At 33.3% G+C, this 15,018-nt stretch overlaps 1 protein-coding gene across 5 annotated transcripts in view; it reads left to right on the top strand.

The window, feature by feature from the left end:
* The window catches only part of NEK7 (NIMA related kinase 7), a 165,214-nt gene that overhangs the window by 102,972 nt on the left and 47,224 nt on the right, over positions 1-15,018 (top strand). For all 5 annotated transcript variants that reach the window (XM_001139810.8, XM_016935078.4, XM_063794003.1 and 2 more), the window contains 2 exons: positions 2,386-2,448; positions 3,936-4,046. In XM_001139810.8, coding sequence (XP_001139810.1) covers positions 2,386-2,448; positions 3,936-4,046 — 174 coding nt within the window. The remainder of the gene's footprint in view (positions 1-2,385; positions 2,449-3,935; positions 4,047-15,018) is intronic.

Raw genomic sequence — 15,018 nt, 5'->3', positions numbered from 1 at the left:
AAAATTTCTGCAAGGTTTTTCCTTCCTTCCATAAATAGTGTCATATGGTTTGTTCTTTAATACTGGTAATTTTTTTAACCCCTGCTATTGGTGTCCATTTATATCTAGCTCATTTTGTCAAAGCTTAATGTATACAACAGCTTAATGTTAGCTAAAACATATCTTACTAGATAGTTTATGTGAACTTTGTGATAGTGATTTGCCACTCATAGTCCTTTCCTTTTTTTTTTTTTTTAACCCCTTTTCCTTTCCTTGCTGTTGTTTCATTGTGTTGCATTCTGTTCCATTCTGAAATCATGGTAGTTAACATGAGTTTACTGTGGCTGACATGGTTAGAATTACTGCTAATGGAAGAAAGAGAAGTTAACTCTCTTTAATATATGTACCGGCATACATATTTCTTCTTCTGTTATTTGATTAAGTGGGAGAAACTTTGATGTAATCTAGTCTGTCTCTTTTTGTAAACCATCAAGTAAGGTAAGGCTTTATATTTTTTCAAATCTTAAACTGCAGTGCTCAACTATTTTACATTAAAAGTTGCAGAACGTAAATTTGATACTTGAAGTTTTCATTAGAAGTAGTAGAACCAAAATAATGTTAGTGAAAAAGCATATATATCATTTTATATACTGCTATTTTCACTATGCAAAAAGCACATGCGTTTGTACAAGAAATAGAAGGGACTGAGCCAAAGCTAAAATTCTTTAAGGCAGTGAGTTTATGGATTTTATTTTTGCTTTATAATCTTATCTAATATCTTCATATGGTTTTTTAAATTAAGACAAATTAGAACTTTGTGTATCTTTGGATATTAAGAATGATATCTAGAAAAAGTTGCCTCTTATAAGCTGTAATTATACACCCTTATTCCATATTTACTTTTATGCATTAGATATCTTTTGTTTCTGACTGGCAGAATCCTATAATTCTTTCAAGGTTCACCTCTAATGGTACCCGCTACCCTACATGGGAGGAATTTCTTCCTTAGGTTTCTAATACTACACTTTGTACACACATATATTTTAATACTTATTAGCTAGTTGTGTATGCATTAGACTTTGTGACAGCCTGGCTCATTGAGAAAACACTGACTATGGAGCTAGAACAACCTGGCTTCAAGTCCTGATTCTGTCCTTTACTAGTTTTATGATCATAAGCATATTATTTAATGTTTTTGAGCCTCAATCCTCATCTTGTTATTTTGGCCAATACTACCTGTCTTATAAGATTGTAATGAAGTTTAAAGCGTCATGTGTAAAGAGGCCAGCCCTCTCTGGTAGTGTCTAATAACTACTTCTCTAATTAAAAAGACTTGGATTCTGCCACTCCTTTGACATTGTACCTTCTTTTCCTGGAATGTTAGCTGGCTGAATCAGGAAGACTTGATCAAGCTGATTACTAAAAATGTCATTAATTTTTTTATTTGTTATGTAACTAGGGTTTTAATCAGCTTGCAGTACTGACTTAGATTTTTTTTGCAGTCTCTAAGATATTGCTTTTTTAAATGTTATTTTCCAGACACTTAGAACTTTGAGAGATTTGTGTTTTCAGAGACACATGAAATATCTTTTTGATTGTATTTTTTATTTTTATGTTTTTAACAGTAGGTTAATATTTTTCAACCTTTTCTTCATTATCCTTCCCCCAAGCTGCCTGTTTAGACATTTCTTCCTAATTACCTCTACCCATGAAATTTTAATTCCACAAATACAGTATATCTGTTTATGTGTAGTACTGTATGTGTATCTATACTTTATACTTAATAGAGTAAAATTTTGTTACCCTTCTCCACAAAGAACCAATTTTCACCCCCTTGGAATGATATCACCCTTGTCAAGAATGCATGCATCAGACCTTTTAGACATGATTTGATGGAACAGATTAATGGTTCAGTGCTTGGGTTCTAGATGGATAACTCTGAGAATGAATTCTGCTTGCTCTGTTGATTAGCTGTGTGACCTTTTGTCACTCTCCTTAGCTTTCTAAAGCTTCTCTTCTTCATCTGTAAAATGGGAATACTACTATTATCATCCTCATAAGGTTGTGCAGTACATTTAGCATATATTAATTGCTCAACATATATTAGCTATTACTTTATCATCTTAATAATCACAACTTTAATTTTGTTCATTGGAACTTAAGACCTGAGTGTTAAGGGATATCTACCTGTTCTCTTTATCCATTTTTTTAAAATACTGACTGCTGAAAATGTAAGCAATGTTGGTAACATAAGATACCTACAGAACTCCTTAATAAAGAAAAGCTAATCAGAAAGAAAATTCCTTAGTGTACAAATAATTACATGTAGAGTATTAAAATGAATTTACACAATAGCTTGAACCATAGGTTATTATTTTATTAAGTAATTCTGGGTTCTGTTTTTAGATATTTGATTTAATGGATGCCAAAGCACGTGCTGATTGCATCAAAGAAATAGATCTTCTTAAGGTAATTAATGAACTGTTGACTCTTTTGAACATAACATGGTGATAAAAGTGATTTACTAAAATATCACACTTAAACACAAAAAGGTTTTTAAGACTTATGCTACACTGATTTCAAGTAATATTATATAAGGTTAAATTTCAGTATACTGAAGAATGTAGTTATTTTTTGGATTTATTGTTAAATAACATAATCAGAACATTTGTAGGACCAGCTTTTTTTTCTCATTTCAAAGTAGGAAATAGATAAAATGGGCATAAAACATTGAAGAATTTTTTTTTCTTGACCACCCCAACAAGACATATTCTAAAGGTTAAGTAATATAAATGCAAATTAGCATTATCTCAACATGTATTATATTGAGAATGTGGACTAATCAAAATGGTTCACATGCATTTTCTAATGTTTCAATACTTTTTCCAGACTTAGACAGAGTGCATGTAAAGAGTATGCCAGGAATTAGCTTTTTAGTTTCTCATCTACTAAGAATATGACTGAGATTTCAGTTATTTCTGTGCTGCTTCTTTTATAGTGAAGTTTCTTTTGAGAAATACTGTGGCCTATGTTGTATTTTTAACTTTTAGTTAAGACTTGGCTCTTTTTTTATGCCATCCGTTTGTGTTAGTGCCTAAAATGAACCAGATTTATGCAAAAAGGAAGAAAGTAAGGTCAAAACAATGTTTTCTGACTATTCTGTTAGTTGTAGTTATTTCTTGGCACATGAAGTAGCTGGCTTAAATATATGTAAACTTTTACTGTGGAAATAGCATGTCATCATAGAAAATTTGCAGCGAAAACTTTAAGTAGAAAGAAGAAAGTCACCCATACTTTCTGCATAATTTCTCAGAGAAACAATTCATCTTGTATTAATATGTTTAAAGATTGAACAGAAGGATTGCAAATGAGTAGGGACTGATACCTATATTTCTACAAGGTAAAATTTTTCTTAGGGATGATTTTATGAATTGGCTCACATGAATAAGTCCTGTATGTTATTTGATATAAAAGCAATAGTTAGATATAATATAGTAGGTACCAGCTGTGTTTTGTCTACTAGCTGGACTTATTCTAGGACCAGCCATAACTTCCAAGTAGGAGTAAAAAGGGATACTTTATTTATCATTGAGTGTTCCTAAATGAAAGTTCTCATTTTGAGGATGTAATTTGTAGCAGTTGGCGACCTAATTCTATCATTTACTTCTTGCATCTGTTGATATGCTTATTGGGCATAGCAGTACTTTTAAATTAAGATTTAAACGTAAAATATATTATTTCTAATAAAGAATATTAAGATAAATTAATTCATACCTAGTTTTACTTTTAATAATTGTAATATTTGTTTCACAATTCACTAAAGAAAAGTATACTGTCATGTTAAGATTTCTGTAATTTAAAAAATACGGTGAAGTTTGTTCTTAAGTACAAAACTATAAGTGACTCTTGGATATTTACAGTAAGAAAACTTTCTGATGCCTGTTTTATTTTCTCAGCAACTCAACCATCCAAATGTAATAAAATATTATGCATCATTCATTGAAGATAATGAACTAAACATAGTTTTGGAACTAGCAGATGCTGGCGACCTATCCAGAATGATCAAGGTAAGTTTTGAAAAAATTGTCTTAATGTTTTGTTTTGTTTTTTTTTCTAATAGAATTGTCTGTTAAACACATAGGGATATTAGATATTTTAAACTAAAGACCTCAATGCAAAGCTTATCTGATAGATATGTAACAAATAGTAGATGGTTAGTGATCATAATTCTGAAACTGGTTTACTTGGTGATGTTTACACTGATCAGCTTAAATATCTAAACACCCGAAAACCAACTTGGAAAGAGGCCAAGATACTTGTCTTCTGTAAGTTGAGTTAAAGTTTTGCTGTTTGATTCTCTGAGCAGACCATGCTTGATCCTGTGTCTCTGAACATGAGTAAAAGGAGGTGGAAAGAGACTCTAGAGCAGCTTGACCTGTTTCTGGGGGGGAATCCATCAAAGAAAGTGGGATTTGCAGTCAGACCTTGGATATCAACCCCACATAAAAGTTGTTTAACCTTCTTTTCTAAGGGCATATTAATTCATAATTAATATAATTAAGTTGTTTAACCTTCTTTTCTAAGGGCATATTAATTGGGTTTAAGTTCAGCTGCAATTAATAGAAACCCTTAAATAATAGTAGCTTAAAAACTGTTTGTCCTTGGGCCAGTTACTTCTCTGTGTCACATTTTCTAAAAAACACAGTAATAATAGAACCTACTTTATAGGATTGTTGTAATGATTGAATTAATTAGTATTTATTAAGAGCTTAGAAGAATGCCTCACACATTGTAAGGCTATGTAAATGTATCTGCTGCTGCTATTATTATTGTTATTGTTATTATTTCTCTGTCACATAAAAGTCTGGGGCTAGTATGGTAGCTCTGCTCTATCAAGAGTATTTTAGAGACCCAGCCTATTTCTAGCTTATCAAGTCACACTAGGCTTGAAGGGACAAAGAGTACATGCTGGCTTTATCTTAAAGCACATTCCTGAGTGCTGCCTGTCACACAACATATTCAACTTCATTCCCTTGGCCAGAATGTAGTCTCATGAACCCATCTAGCTGCAAGGAAGGCTGGAAAAGAAAGTCTTCATTCAGCTGGCCATATGCCCAGCTAAACTTCTGTTACTATGGAAGACAAGTTGAACCATCTAGAAACAAACAAGAATAACCGAATGAGAAAAACAAAAGCTATTTATTCGAGCTTGCTGTAGCAAGGGAGTCAGCCAGTCATCACTTGCATCTTGGCAGAGAATTAAAAGCAAGCAAAGGAATGAAAGGTTCATAGAGGGAAGAAAAGGGAAGGCTTTGGGTATGCCCTGATGGGAGGCTGCTGACATAGAGAAGCTATAGACCGGCTGACTAGAAACAGGACGTCCTTGTGATTGGTTAGGAGTACATATTTGGCTTTCTCTGGTTGGTCCTAGTTAGAGGCAGAGACAAAATTAGGGAAGCTGTCAGTTATTAATCAATTGTTATAGAAGTTACTGTTTAGCTTCCTAGATTGTCACTAGAGATAGCAGTCTGGCTTCCTGCAAGTCTAACTTATAGCACGCTGGCTTCCTGCATTGTTTAGTGTAGATAAAGAGTTGATTTCCTGGGCAGGTAGGAAAGATTGATATGTGGTTGGATATATGTACATACATTAGTACATATGCCTTTAAATAGATGGATGGATATGTGTACATACATTAGTACATATGTCTTTAAAAAGTATACATATAAACATACTATATATTATGTTACTTAACCATCATAATAAAACTATATGACAGGTATTACTGACCCAATTTTATTTATATGGTCCTTCCTTTTTCTCCCTCACTCCCATGTCCCAGAAATAACCTCTAACCTTTACGTGCACAAAACCTTCCCAACTTTACTTACTATCTTTATACCCATTTAAATATAAGAATATATACTAATACATTTATTCTTTCTTAGACACATCACGATTTATTTTATTACTTTGTTAATAATTGGATTGTTTTCATTTTTTATTCTTACAGAGAAATCTCAAGTACAAAGCCTTATCTACATCAATACAACTATATCTATACGTACTCTATTGTCTATTTCTATTACATAGATTCATATAAATATTGCTGAGTAAGAGTATGCACATTTTAAATGATAATAGCTATTGCCAAATTAGTCCCTTAAATAGTTAGTACCAATTTGTAGCTTTTAAAAAATAGCTCTAGATTTTATTTTTTCATTTATTAGACATTTACTATGTGCCAGGTGCATGGTTCATGGCTTTTTGGAACTCATCATCCAGTGGGAGAAACAGGCATTTGACTAATACTAATATAAAACTATATACCTGCAGTTGTAATGAGTCATATAAAGGAAAAGTGTGGGTTATAAGGGATGATTATAACAGGATCTCTGAAACTACACTGGTGAATTCAGATGGCAATTAAAGGATTTTAATCAGTTGTCCTAGTTATTTAATCTTAATTGAGCCAGTTTCTACATCAATAAAATTGGGTCAGTAATACCTGTCTTACAGTGTTGTTATGATGGTTAATTAATATAATATATAGTATGTTTATATATATACTTTTTAAAGACATATGTACAAATGTATGTGCACATACCCATCCATCTGTGCCTGTATGCATGTATGATATCTGATAGGTATTCACATTTTCTTTATTCCATTTAAACCTCTGATCACTACTCTTCTTCTAGCCCCCTTGCATCATACAAATCTACCCTTTTCTACTCTTCAAAGTTGACTTTATTCCTCCAGTTTTACAGAGTATTTAGAAGTCACTAGACAGGAGCACCCTCACCTTCCCATAACTGAACCCGCTAGACCTACTTGTGTCTGTTACTGTTCTCTCCTCCTTCTCTCCTGTTACCGTATTCTTGTTAGATAGGAGGGATTGTTATGTGTCCCCCCACCTGGGTTCTCTATCCTTTCTCTGCCTGTATTCTCAGAAATCTTAATTCCTATCATTATCTGTTTCCAGTCCTAGATTTATAACCATTGTGCACTTCTGAGTGCCTTCTCTCATCATTTAAATATGCTCAGGTCACTGTTATTTTAAACATATTTACATGTATATACATGCACACACATCTGTTCCCCATTCATTCATTCATTCATTCAAGAAACTTATTTTCCAGTGGGGAAGTCAAATAAAATGCTAAAAGCAAGTAGAATATATGATATGCCAGATGTTGATAAATCAATTGAGAAAAATAAGGAGTTTGGAGGAGGTGTGTTGCTATTTTATTTTATTTTATTTTATTTATTTAATTAATTTTTTTGAGATGGAATCTCACTCTGTCGCCCAGGGTGGAATGTAGTGGTGCGATCTCAGCTCACTGTAACCTCTGCCTCCCAGGTTCAAGCAATTCTCCTGTCTCTGCCTCCCTAGTAGCTAGGACTACTGGTGTGCACCACCACACCTGGCTAATTTTTGTATTTTTAGTAGAGATGGGATTTCCCCATATTGATCAGGGTGATCTCGAACTTTGACCTCAGGTGATCCACCTGCCTCAGCCTCCCAAAGTGCTGGGATTACAGGTGTGAGCCACTGTGTCCAGCCTGTGTGTTGCTATTTTAAGTAAGATGATCTCAGAAGACCCTCTTAAGTCCTACCACTCTCACCTCTGCCTGCCTTTTCCTTCAATTACTACCCTAGTTCTTTTTTTTCCTTCACAGTCAGACACTTACTCCTGACCCTCTTTCCAACCTACCACACGTAATGGCTCTTCAATGACCTCTCTCATGAAACCAGAGGACTTTGTCCAGTCTTCATTCTGCTTGATTTCTCAGCAGCATTTGGCTCTGCTTTTCATACTCTTCCTAAAACACTCCTCCATCGGCTTATTGAGTCCCACAGTGTCTTGATTTTCTTCCTACCTCTCTGGAGACTATCATTTTTCTTAACTGACTCATTCTCTTCTTCCTGGCCTTTAATGATGGAATTTTAAGTTTCAGTCCTTGACTTTTTTTTTTTTTTTAATGTTCTTACGTTATAGCTGATCTCATTCATATCTACGGATTCAATTACTCTCTATACTCTTGTTGACTTCCAATTTTTTATCTTTAGCATGGAGCGCTCTTTAAATTCTGACTCTATATGGCTCAATATGTCTGTAAACAAATTCCTTACAGACTACCCATCCTCCCATGTTCCCTAACTCGAGGCCTGGCACCAGTTTATCTCATGGTGCACTCTGGAAACCAGGACTTTTTTTTGACATTTCACTCTCCCTTACCTCTTCTTTTCAATCTCACCAGATTCTGTTTATTTTTTCTTCTAAATGCCTTTCAAATTTCTCCACCCAGCTCCCTTTCCATTTCTCTCCCTATCATCTCTTATTTGGAGACAGCGAGAGCTTTTTGTCTCCCAACATCCAGCTCCCATTCCTTAAATCCGTTTCTCCATCAGTCTTTAAGACGTTAGACGGGAGAGAAACAAAGAAAAAAGAAAAACTTCCTTTCAATCACATCTTTCTAGGTTTTCACTTTAAGGGTAAAGACTAAAATGTTTGGCGAGATTCAGCAAGCCTTGTGTGATACAGAAGATACGCTCCCTCAGAGAGGACCAGAGTCCGTTTTGTGTATTCACATATCCCAAGTGCCTAGAGCAGTGCCTAGCACAGAGCTTGTGCTCAGCATATATTTGCTATGGAATCTGACTCCTGCTCTTGCTGTGGTTCATTGGCCTTTCATTTCCTTGAATGTGATTTTATTTTACCTGGGATGCTCTTCTTCCCCATTCTTGGCTGACTTTATTTCTGCTTGTACTTCAGTTCTTTACTTAGGTATCACTTCCTCAAGCATTTTCCTTTGACTCGTAGAGTACTTTATGGTATAAGTGCTCCCAGAGTACCCTTCCTACATAGCACTTAGTAATATAATCACGTATTCATGTGTGTAATTATTTTATTGGTGTTTGTATTTCCCATTAGACTTAAATTTCTGTTGAGCACAGAGACCATGCTGGCTTTGCTTGCCTGGCTATCTTCAGCTTCTAGCTCATAGCACCAACTTCAATAAATATGTAGTGAATAGATGTATAGAAGTTGGTTGTTTTACTTCTATTACACTTCTCTGTTCCAGGGCTCAGTAGATAACATGGGTGGTTGTATAACTGTCACAGCAATTTCCTGCTGCTTTATGCTCTCGTTTCATAGAGAGTTGCTGTGATATTCAGTGTATTTTTTTACGGGAGTGGGGTTGGGTAGTTAAGAAATTCTAAAATTGTTTTCTGAACATGCTTATTAGTTCTGTAAGCAGTTCTTTATAAAATAGATTATATCAGGAAAAAAAACATACGAACTTCTTTTGTGAAGGAATAGAACAATGCCTTAAAGCTTTACAAAGGACAGCAGTGAATGCTTGAATTGTAATGAACATGATTCATTTCTTTTTAGTGAGTAATATTGTAAATCATTGTGCATCATAACAATATATTTCATTCTCTCAAGTCTTCAGCTTAATTGGGGTACAAGAGGAAATATAGCTTCTGGTCTGTATTCCAGAAATGAACCTCTGGATAGCATTGCATCAAAGATTTTTACAAGTAAATAATTAATTGGTTCAGAGCAGGCTGACAAATATAATTAAGCAATTTATAGTTGAAATATTCAGTATTTCTCTAATTAGTGACAAAGGAATACCTGAGGCTGTGGTCAGATGAAATACTTCCCAAATGAGTTTTAGGATAAAAGGAAATCTAGAATTTTTCATCATAATTTCTTCATTATCAGCAATCAGAATTTTAAAGGAAAATCGACTCTTACAAAACAGATTTCAGTTAAATTGTGCTGTGTATGCCATATATTTTCTTTATTGTAGTTAAATTGGACACATACATGCTCCATTTTGTAGTATGTCTTATTATACTGTTTATTTCACTATTCTAATGTCAAGAAACATATTTGGTGATGAAGACCCAGTGTAGAGGAAATTAATCTCAAAAATATATAAATAAGAGGATTTTAAAATTTCAACTTGTCAATAGAAATGTTACTAAAATATATTTTAAATTTTCATAGTTCATTTCACAAAATATACTTCATTCATTGAATTAATTTGTAAGTGCCTGTATTTATAACTACCTATTTGAGTTATATAGGTCAATTTGAGACAAATAGAAGAAACTATAAATGCATGTATTTAATATTATATATTTTTAAAAATTGTTTTGCTAGACTAGCAATAAAACAAAATGTAACCTAATATTTTGAGAAGAAACTCAGAGGTTTGTTATCTGCCAAGAGAATGTCGTACCATATCACAGTGGCTAAGGAGGAAATGAATATTATTCTTACAATTTTTTTAGTGAAATATGCAATACAAATAATTTAAATGGATGTCTGTTTCCTGCCAGGAGTTTGGTACTGCACAAAATAAATAAATAAGACCATCATTTCTTATTTCTAGGATATTTAGGTATAGGCTATCTTCTTAGATTGCTGACTTTGTATTTTCTACCTTGTTACCACCTGTAGGTCATTCCTTCTAAATTTGCTAGGAGCCTTAAAACTCTTTTTCTTTATACATACATAAGATTAATTTTACATACTGATTTTTCATGTGTTTACAACTGTATTTTGTATTAATTTTTTATTGCTGCATAGCAAATTACTACAAATTTAGCAGCTTTAAGCAACACAAATTTATTAACTCTAGATTCCTGTGGGTCAGGATTAGTGGGTTCTCTGCTGAAGGTCTTAGAAAATTGAAATCAAGGTGCCATCTGGGGCTGTGAGCTCACTGAGGTTCAGGGTCTTTCTCCATGTTCACTGGTTTTTGGGGGAATTCAGTTCCTTGAAGTTTTATGGCTAAAGTTCCTACTTCCCTCCTGGTTGTCAACTGGGGGTATCCTTAGGTTCTTGAGGCTGCTGGCCATTTTCTGCCCCATTCATCTCCACAACCTGCCATTGTGTTCCCTTAAGACCAGCAGGAGAGTTTCTCTGGATTCAGATCTCTCTTGACTTTTTTGAATGGCTCACCCAATTAGGTCACGACTACCCATGCTAATGTCCTTCTTGATTAACTCAAAGTCAGCTGATTAGGGACCTTCATTACATCTGCAAAATCCCTTCTTCTTTATAACATCATATGAAATGGGAGAGTAATTCATAATATTCACATGCCCTACTCACATTCAAGAGAATGGGATTATACAACAGGACTTGAGAATTTCGGGGGAGTGAGGTACATCTTAGAATTCTGCTTATGACAGACGTTAATAAATTAGTTAGAATGTCAACCATGTTTTGGAGATAACTGTTATCTTCAAATATTATAACTTAAAAATCTTGTTCACATACTTGGTTTGGCTGTTTTTACATTTGCAGACACATTTTTATTTGTCCTTATCCAAATGTAGAGGTTGTATTGGAAATAAAATCACTTTGAAATGTCTTTTACACTCTTGGCCTTTGGATCCTTAAAGCAATAAAGGTTTCCCAGCAGTCCCATCTCTCTTTGATAACTCTGATTTATTGTTTACCAGGATACCCACACTTTCCATTTCAGCATCTGGACAAAGTGTATAGCCCATATCAGACAATTATGAGAACTGCCAGTGATTCCAAATGCAGTTTCCCACTAAGTCTTTTGTATGAGATCGTCACCTGTCTTATATTTCATTTTAGAATTATTCTGAAGTCCTAAGGTTGCAAGTTAGTAGCACTATCTGAAAAAACTACCCAGGATTGAATATTATTTTATATATATATAAATTAAAAATATATATTTCATATATATATATACACACACACACACACATAGATACATTTACTTAGGTACCTATACATAACATATGTACATCTGTTTGTCTATATCTGTATAAATTTATGTCTACATATGGTATGTATATGTAGGTGTGTTATATAGAATTATTTTTCTAAGAGCAATGTTACAGATAAAATATCACTTGGGTTTTCCTTGATACTTAAGTAGTTTGAAGTCGAAGCAGTATAGAACTTAGAGATTTTAGGAAATTGAACACTTTATACCATGAAATGACCATTATTTAATTCTGTGAGCATAAATAAAAGGTGATGTACGAACTTTGAACTCTGTTTGCTTGGAAAAAATTGAAGATAATTTTGAAGGAGCTTATTGCTCCTTACATTTGAAGATGATAATGATATAAAGCTCCCTTTTGTAAACCATGTAATACCATCGTGAGCAGTAATTTTGGTAACTGTAGACACTTAAGTAAAGATAAGGGATACAGACACCATTATGTTAAGCATCTTAATTTCTCTCCTTTAGATTTCAATTGAGATACTTTTACTGTTCTGCTGTGTTTTCTTTGTTCATTATGAAAATTAAAATATCTCTTCAACTCTCTTAGCGTTGTCTAGTATAACATAGCAAGAAAATTTATTAAAGAGGGAAATATTTCTGTTTATCTTTGTGACCTTCTATTTCTCCTCGAAGACTGACTGACTGTTCTTTTTAATCTCACTTTATCTATCACTAGTACTCTGATGCAATAGAGAAAACATTTTAAGTATTTCCAAGTATTTTCTTATCAGTTTTAGTAATGTGGAAACTTCTCTTAAGAATTATTCACATGGCAGCAATGCAGGGACCATTCTTTTTAGTAATTCTGATGTATTCATGTGTTTTTATTGTTGATCTTTTAGTTTTTTAATATTCTAAATAAGTTGCCTTGATATTGATGTACCAGTTTTCAGGAGGCAACTGTTTTGGGGAAGTTTTGTGACTTTATGGGTACTTAGTTTTCTTGTTTGCTAAATAATTTAAGAGGTTTTTTTCCCTCAAGGTGTAATTGCTCATGAAAAATATTTTCTGTTTCACATTTTCTACCCTAAGATGAAATGTATTTTTGGCTTGCATTAATAACTTGCACCATTTTAACTTTTGGGAATGAATTGATTATATTTATATTCTATTATAATCTAAAAACAGCTTAGCACTCTTAATAGATTTTCCAACATTACAGGAAAAGACAAAGACTAGTAGACCTTGGATAAGAAGATAAAATGAGATGCTAGTGATAAGTATTCTCAGTGATCTCATGACTGTCAGGCCCATCCTACTTTACACCTTCTAATGCAACTTAAGATATCTGAATTGTATTCATTGTGCCAAAAGAGAAAATACTTATGCACTGTAAATTAGTGTTACATACCAAAATTTTAATTTTATATAATTTCCCACAATTGTGTATAGCAAATATTCGTGAAGTTTAGTTTGTTGATACCTCATTATGCCTTCCAAAGAAAAATGTTTCCATAGAAAGATTAATAAATGATAAAAATCACACTTAGAACTGTCCATTATACTTCCAGAAGCATCCTATCTTTTTCATCACCCAGTCTCTGTGAATTTAATTCTTTGAAATAACCACAACAAAATATAGTCTTATAAAATTGCATTATAATTACAATGCTGTGTTTGAGAACTTAACATCCCCTCTGATGGTAAATGTTTGACCTAATTACAAACTTATAACAAAGAATTCTAACTGCTTGTCATCTCATGTTAAGACCTTTTATAGTATTAAATGGACCAATAGGGATCTCTGAGGTTTTTTTGTTGTTGCTTTGTTTTTACTAATTGGATATATGAAGGATAAGGCATACCAAGAAACTATTATTTTTAAGTATGAAATGTGCCAAACAGACATTTATTATTTCTGTTTTATTTGAAACTAAGACTGTAGACCCACAGATTATATTTTAGAAGTGGTGGAGACGTCATAGATCGTCTCCAAACTCTGTTTATAATAGAGTGAGGAAGCTGAGACCCATCAAGGTTAAATGGTTTTTCAAGGTCACACAACCAGTTACTGTCAAACCTTATAATCAGGTCTATTATTATAAGATGGATATGGATTGTGTTAGTGGCACATTTAAACATTTGACAACACTCCAAGCAGGAAATGCTTCCTTATATTTAACATAAATCACTTACTTCCTCTTACTAGATACGTGGAAGAAATGGAGAGCAGCTGGTGCCTGTAATTCTAGTTCTCTTATGACTTCATTATTTCTCATCATTTAATTAACATTTTTCCTAATCCTCTTCAAAAACACCTTGCACACCAGGATTGCATTTTTTTTGTTTGTTTGTTTTTTATTTTTTTAACCACAGCAGTACATTTCTAAAGGATGCTTAGTGTATGATTCCCTGGGTTGGCTACACAATTGCAAGTCCCTTTGTTAAAAATTAAAAATTTTTAAGATGGCAGTAACAGAGCTTTAAACCAAGTGCCAGACCTGCATAACACAGGTTTCCTGCCCATGAAGCTGACCCTGATAGTTCCAGATATTTTGCCTGAAATTTCTTTTTTAAAGATTAACATGTCAAACTTTATGCTTAAATGTTTTGATATGCCACAGAGAATAGTAATTTTTTTGTAAAATAAGATCATTTTCTATCTTTCTCTGTTGATGAGGTTATGCTGGGTAATATCACTGAAGCTCTTCCTGAGATTTCTTGAGGAAGAATATTAGAATTATATAACTCAGAAATAAGCAGTGTATATTCTACTTGGAGTTGTAATGTCTAGAATGCAGGAACCAAGTTACTCAATGGAGTTCAAAAATGATACTTAGATATTCACTGTCCACTATATAATTGGATTTGGTCTTGGTCATTTAATTTGTAGTGGGATGTTTGGAGATGAATAATTTTAAAAAGAGTGTGTCTATTAAGATGCGACTATTTTCCCAAAATCTTTGAAAGGAGACAGCTTGGATCAGCTATAGCCCTTTTTATATTAATATAAATCACTTAGGTGGTGACGCAGATGGGTTTTACCAGATATGCTGAATTTCACCTAAGTGAAATGCTGGTAATCTTCTTACACATAAGTCAGAAATAATATAATCTGATGTTTGTATATACATACTTTTATATGTAAATTGATTAGCTTTTTGTCACATCTGATTTTTCTGTTTGAATAATATCCAGTATTTATTTGAATAATTTTGATAAAAGTGGAAAAGTTACTTTTAAAGTAAATAGTATTTGAAGATTTGCATAGGGAAAAGACTAGCCTACTTAAAAAAAAAAAAA

The sequence above is a fragment of the Pan troglodytes genome, chromosome 1 (genome assembly GCF_028858775.2).
Source record: "Pan troglodytes isolate AG18354 chromosome 1, NHGRI_mPanTro3-v2.0_pri, whole genome shotgun sequence".
NCBI lineage: Eukaryota > Metazoa > Chordata > Mammalia > Primates > Hominidae > Pan > Pan troglodytes.
The sequence above is the reverse complement of the archived record's forward strand: the minus strand, read 5'-3'. Positions and strand labels throughout refer to the sequence as shown.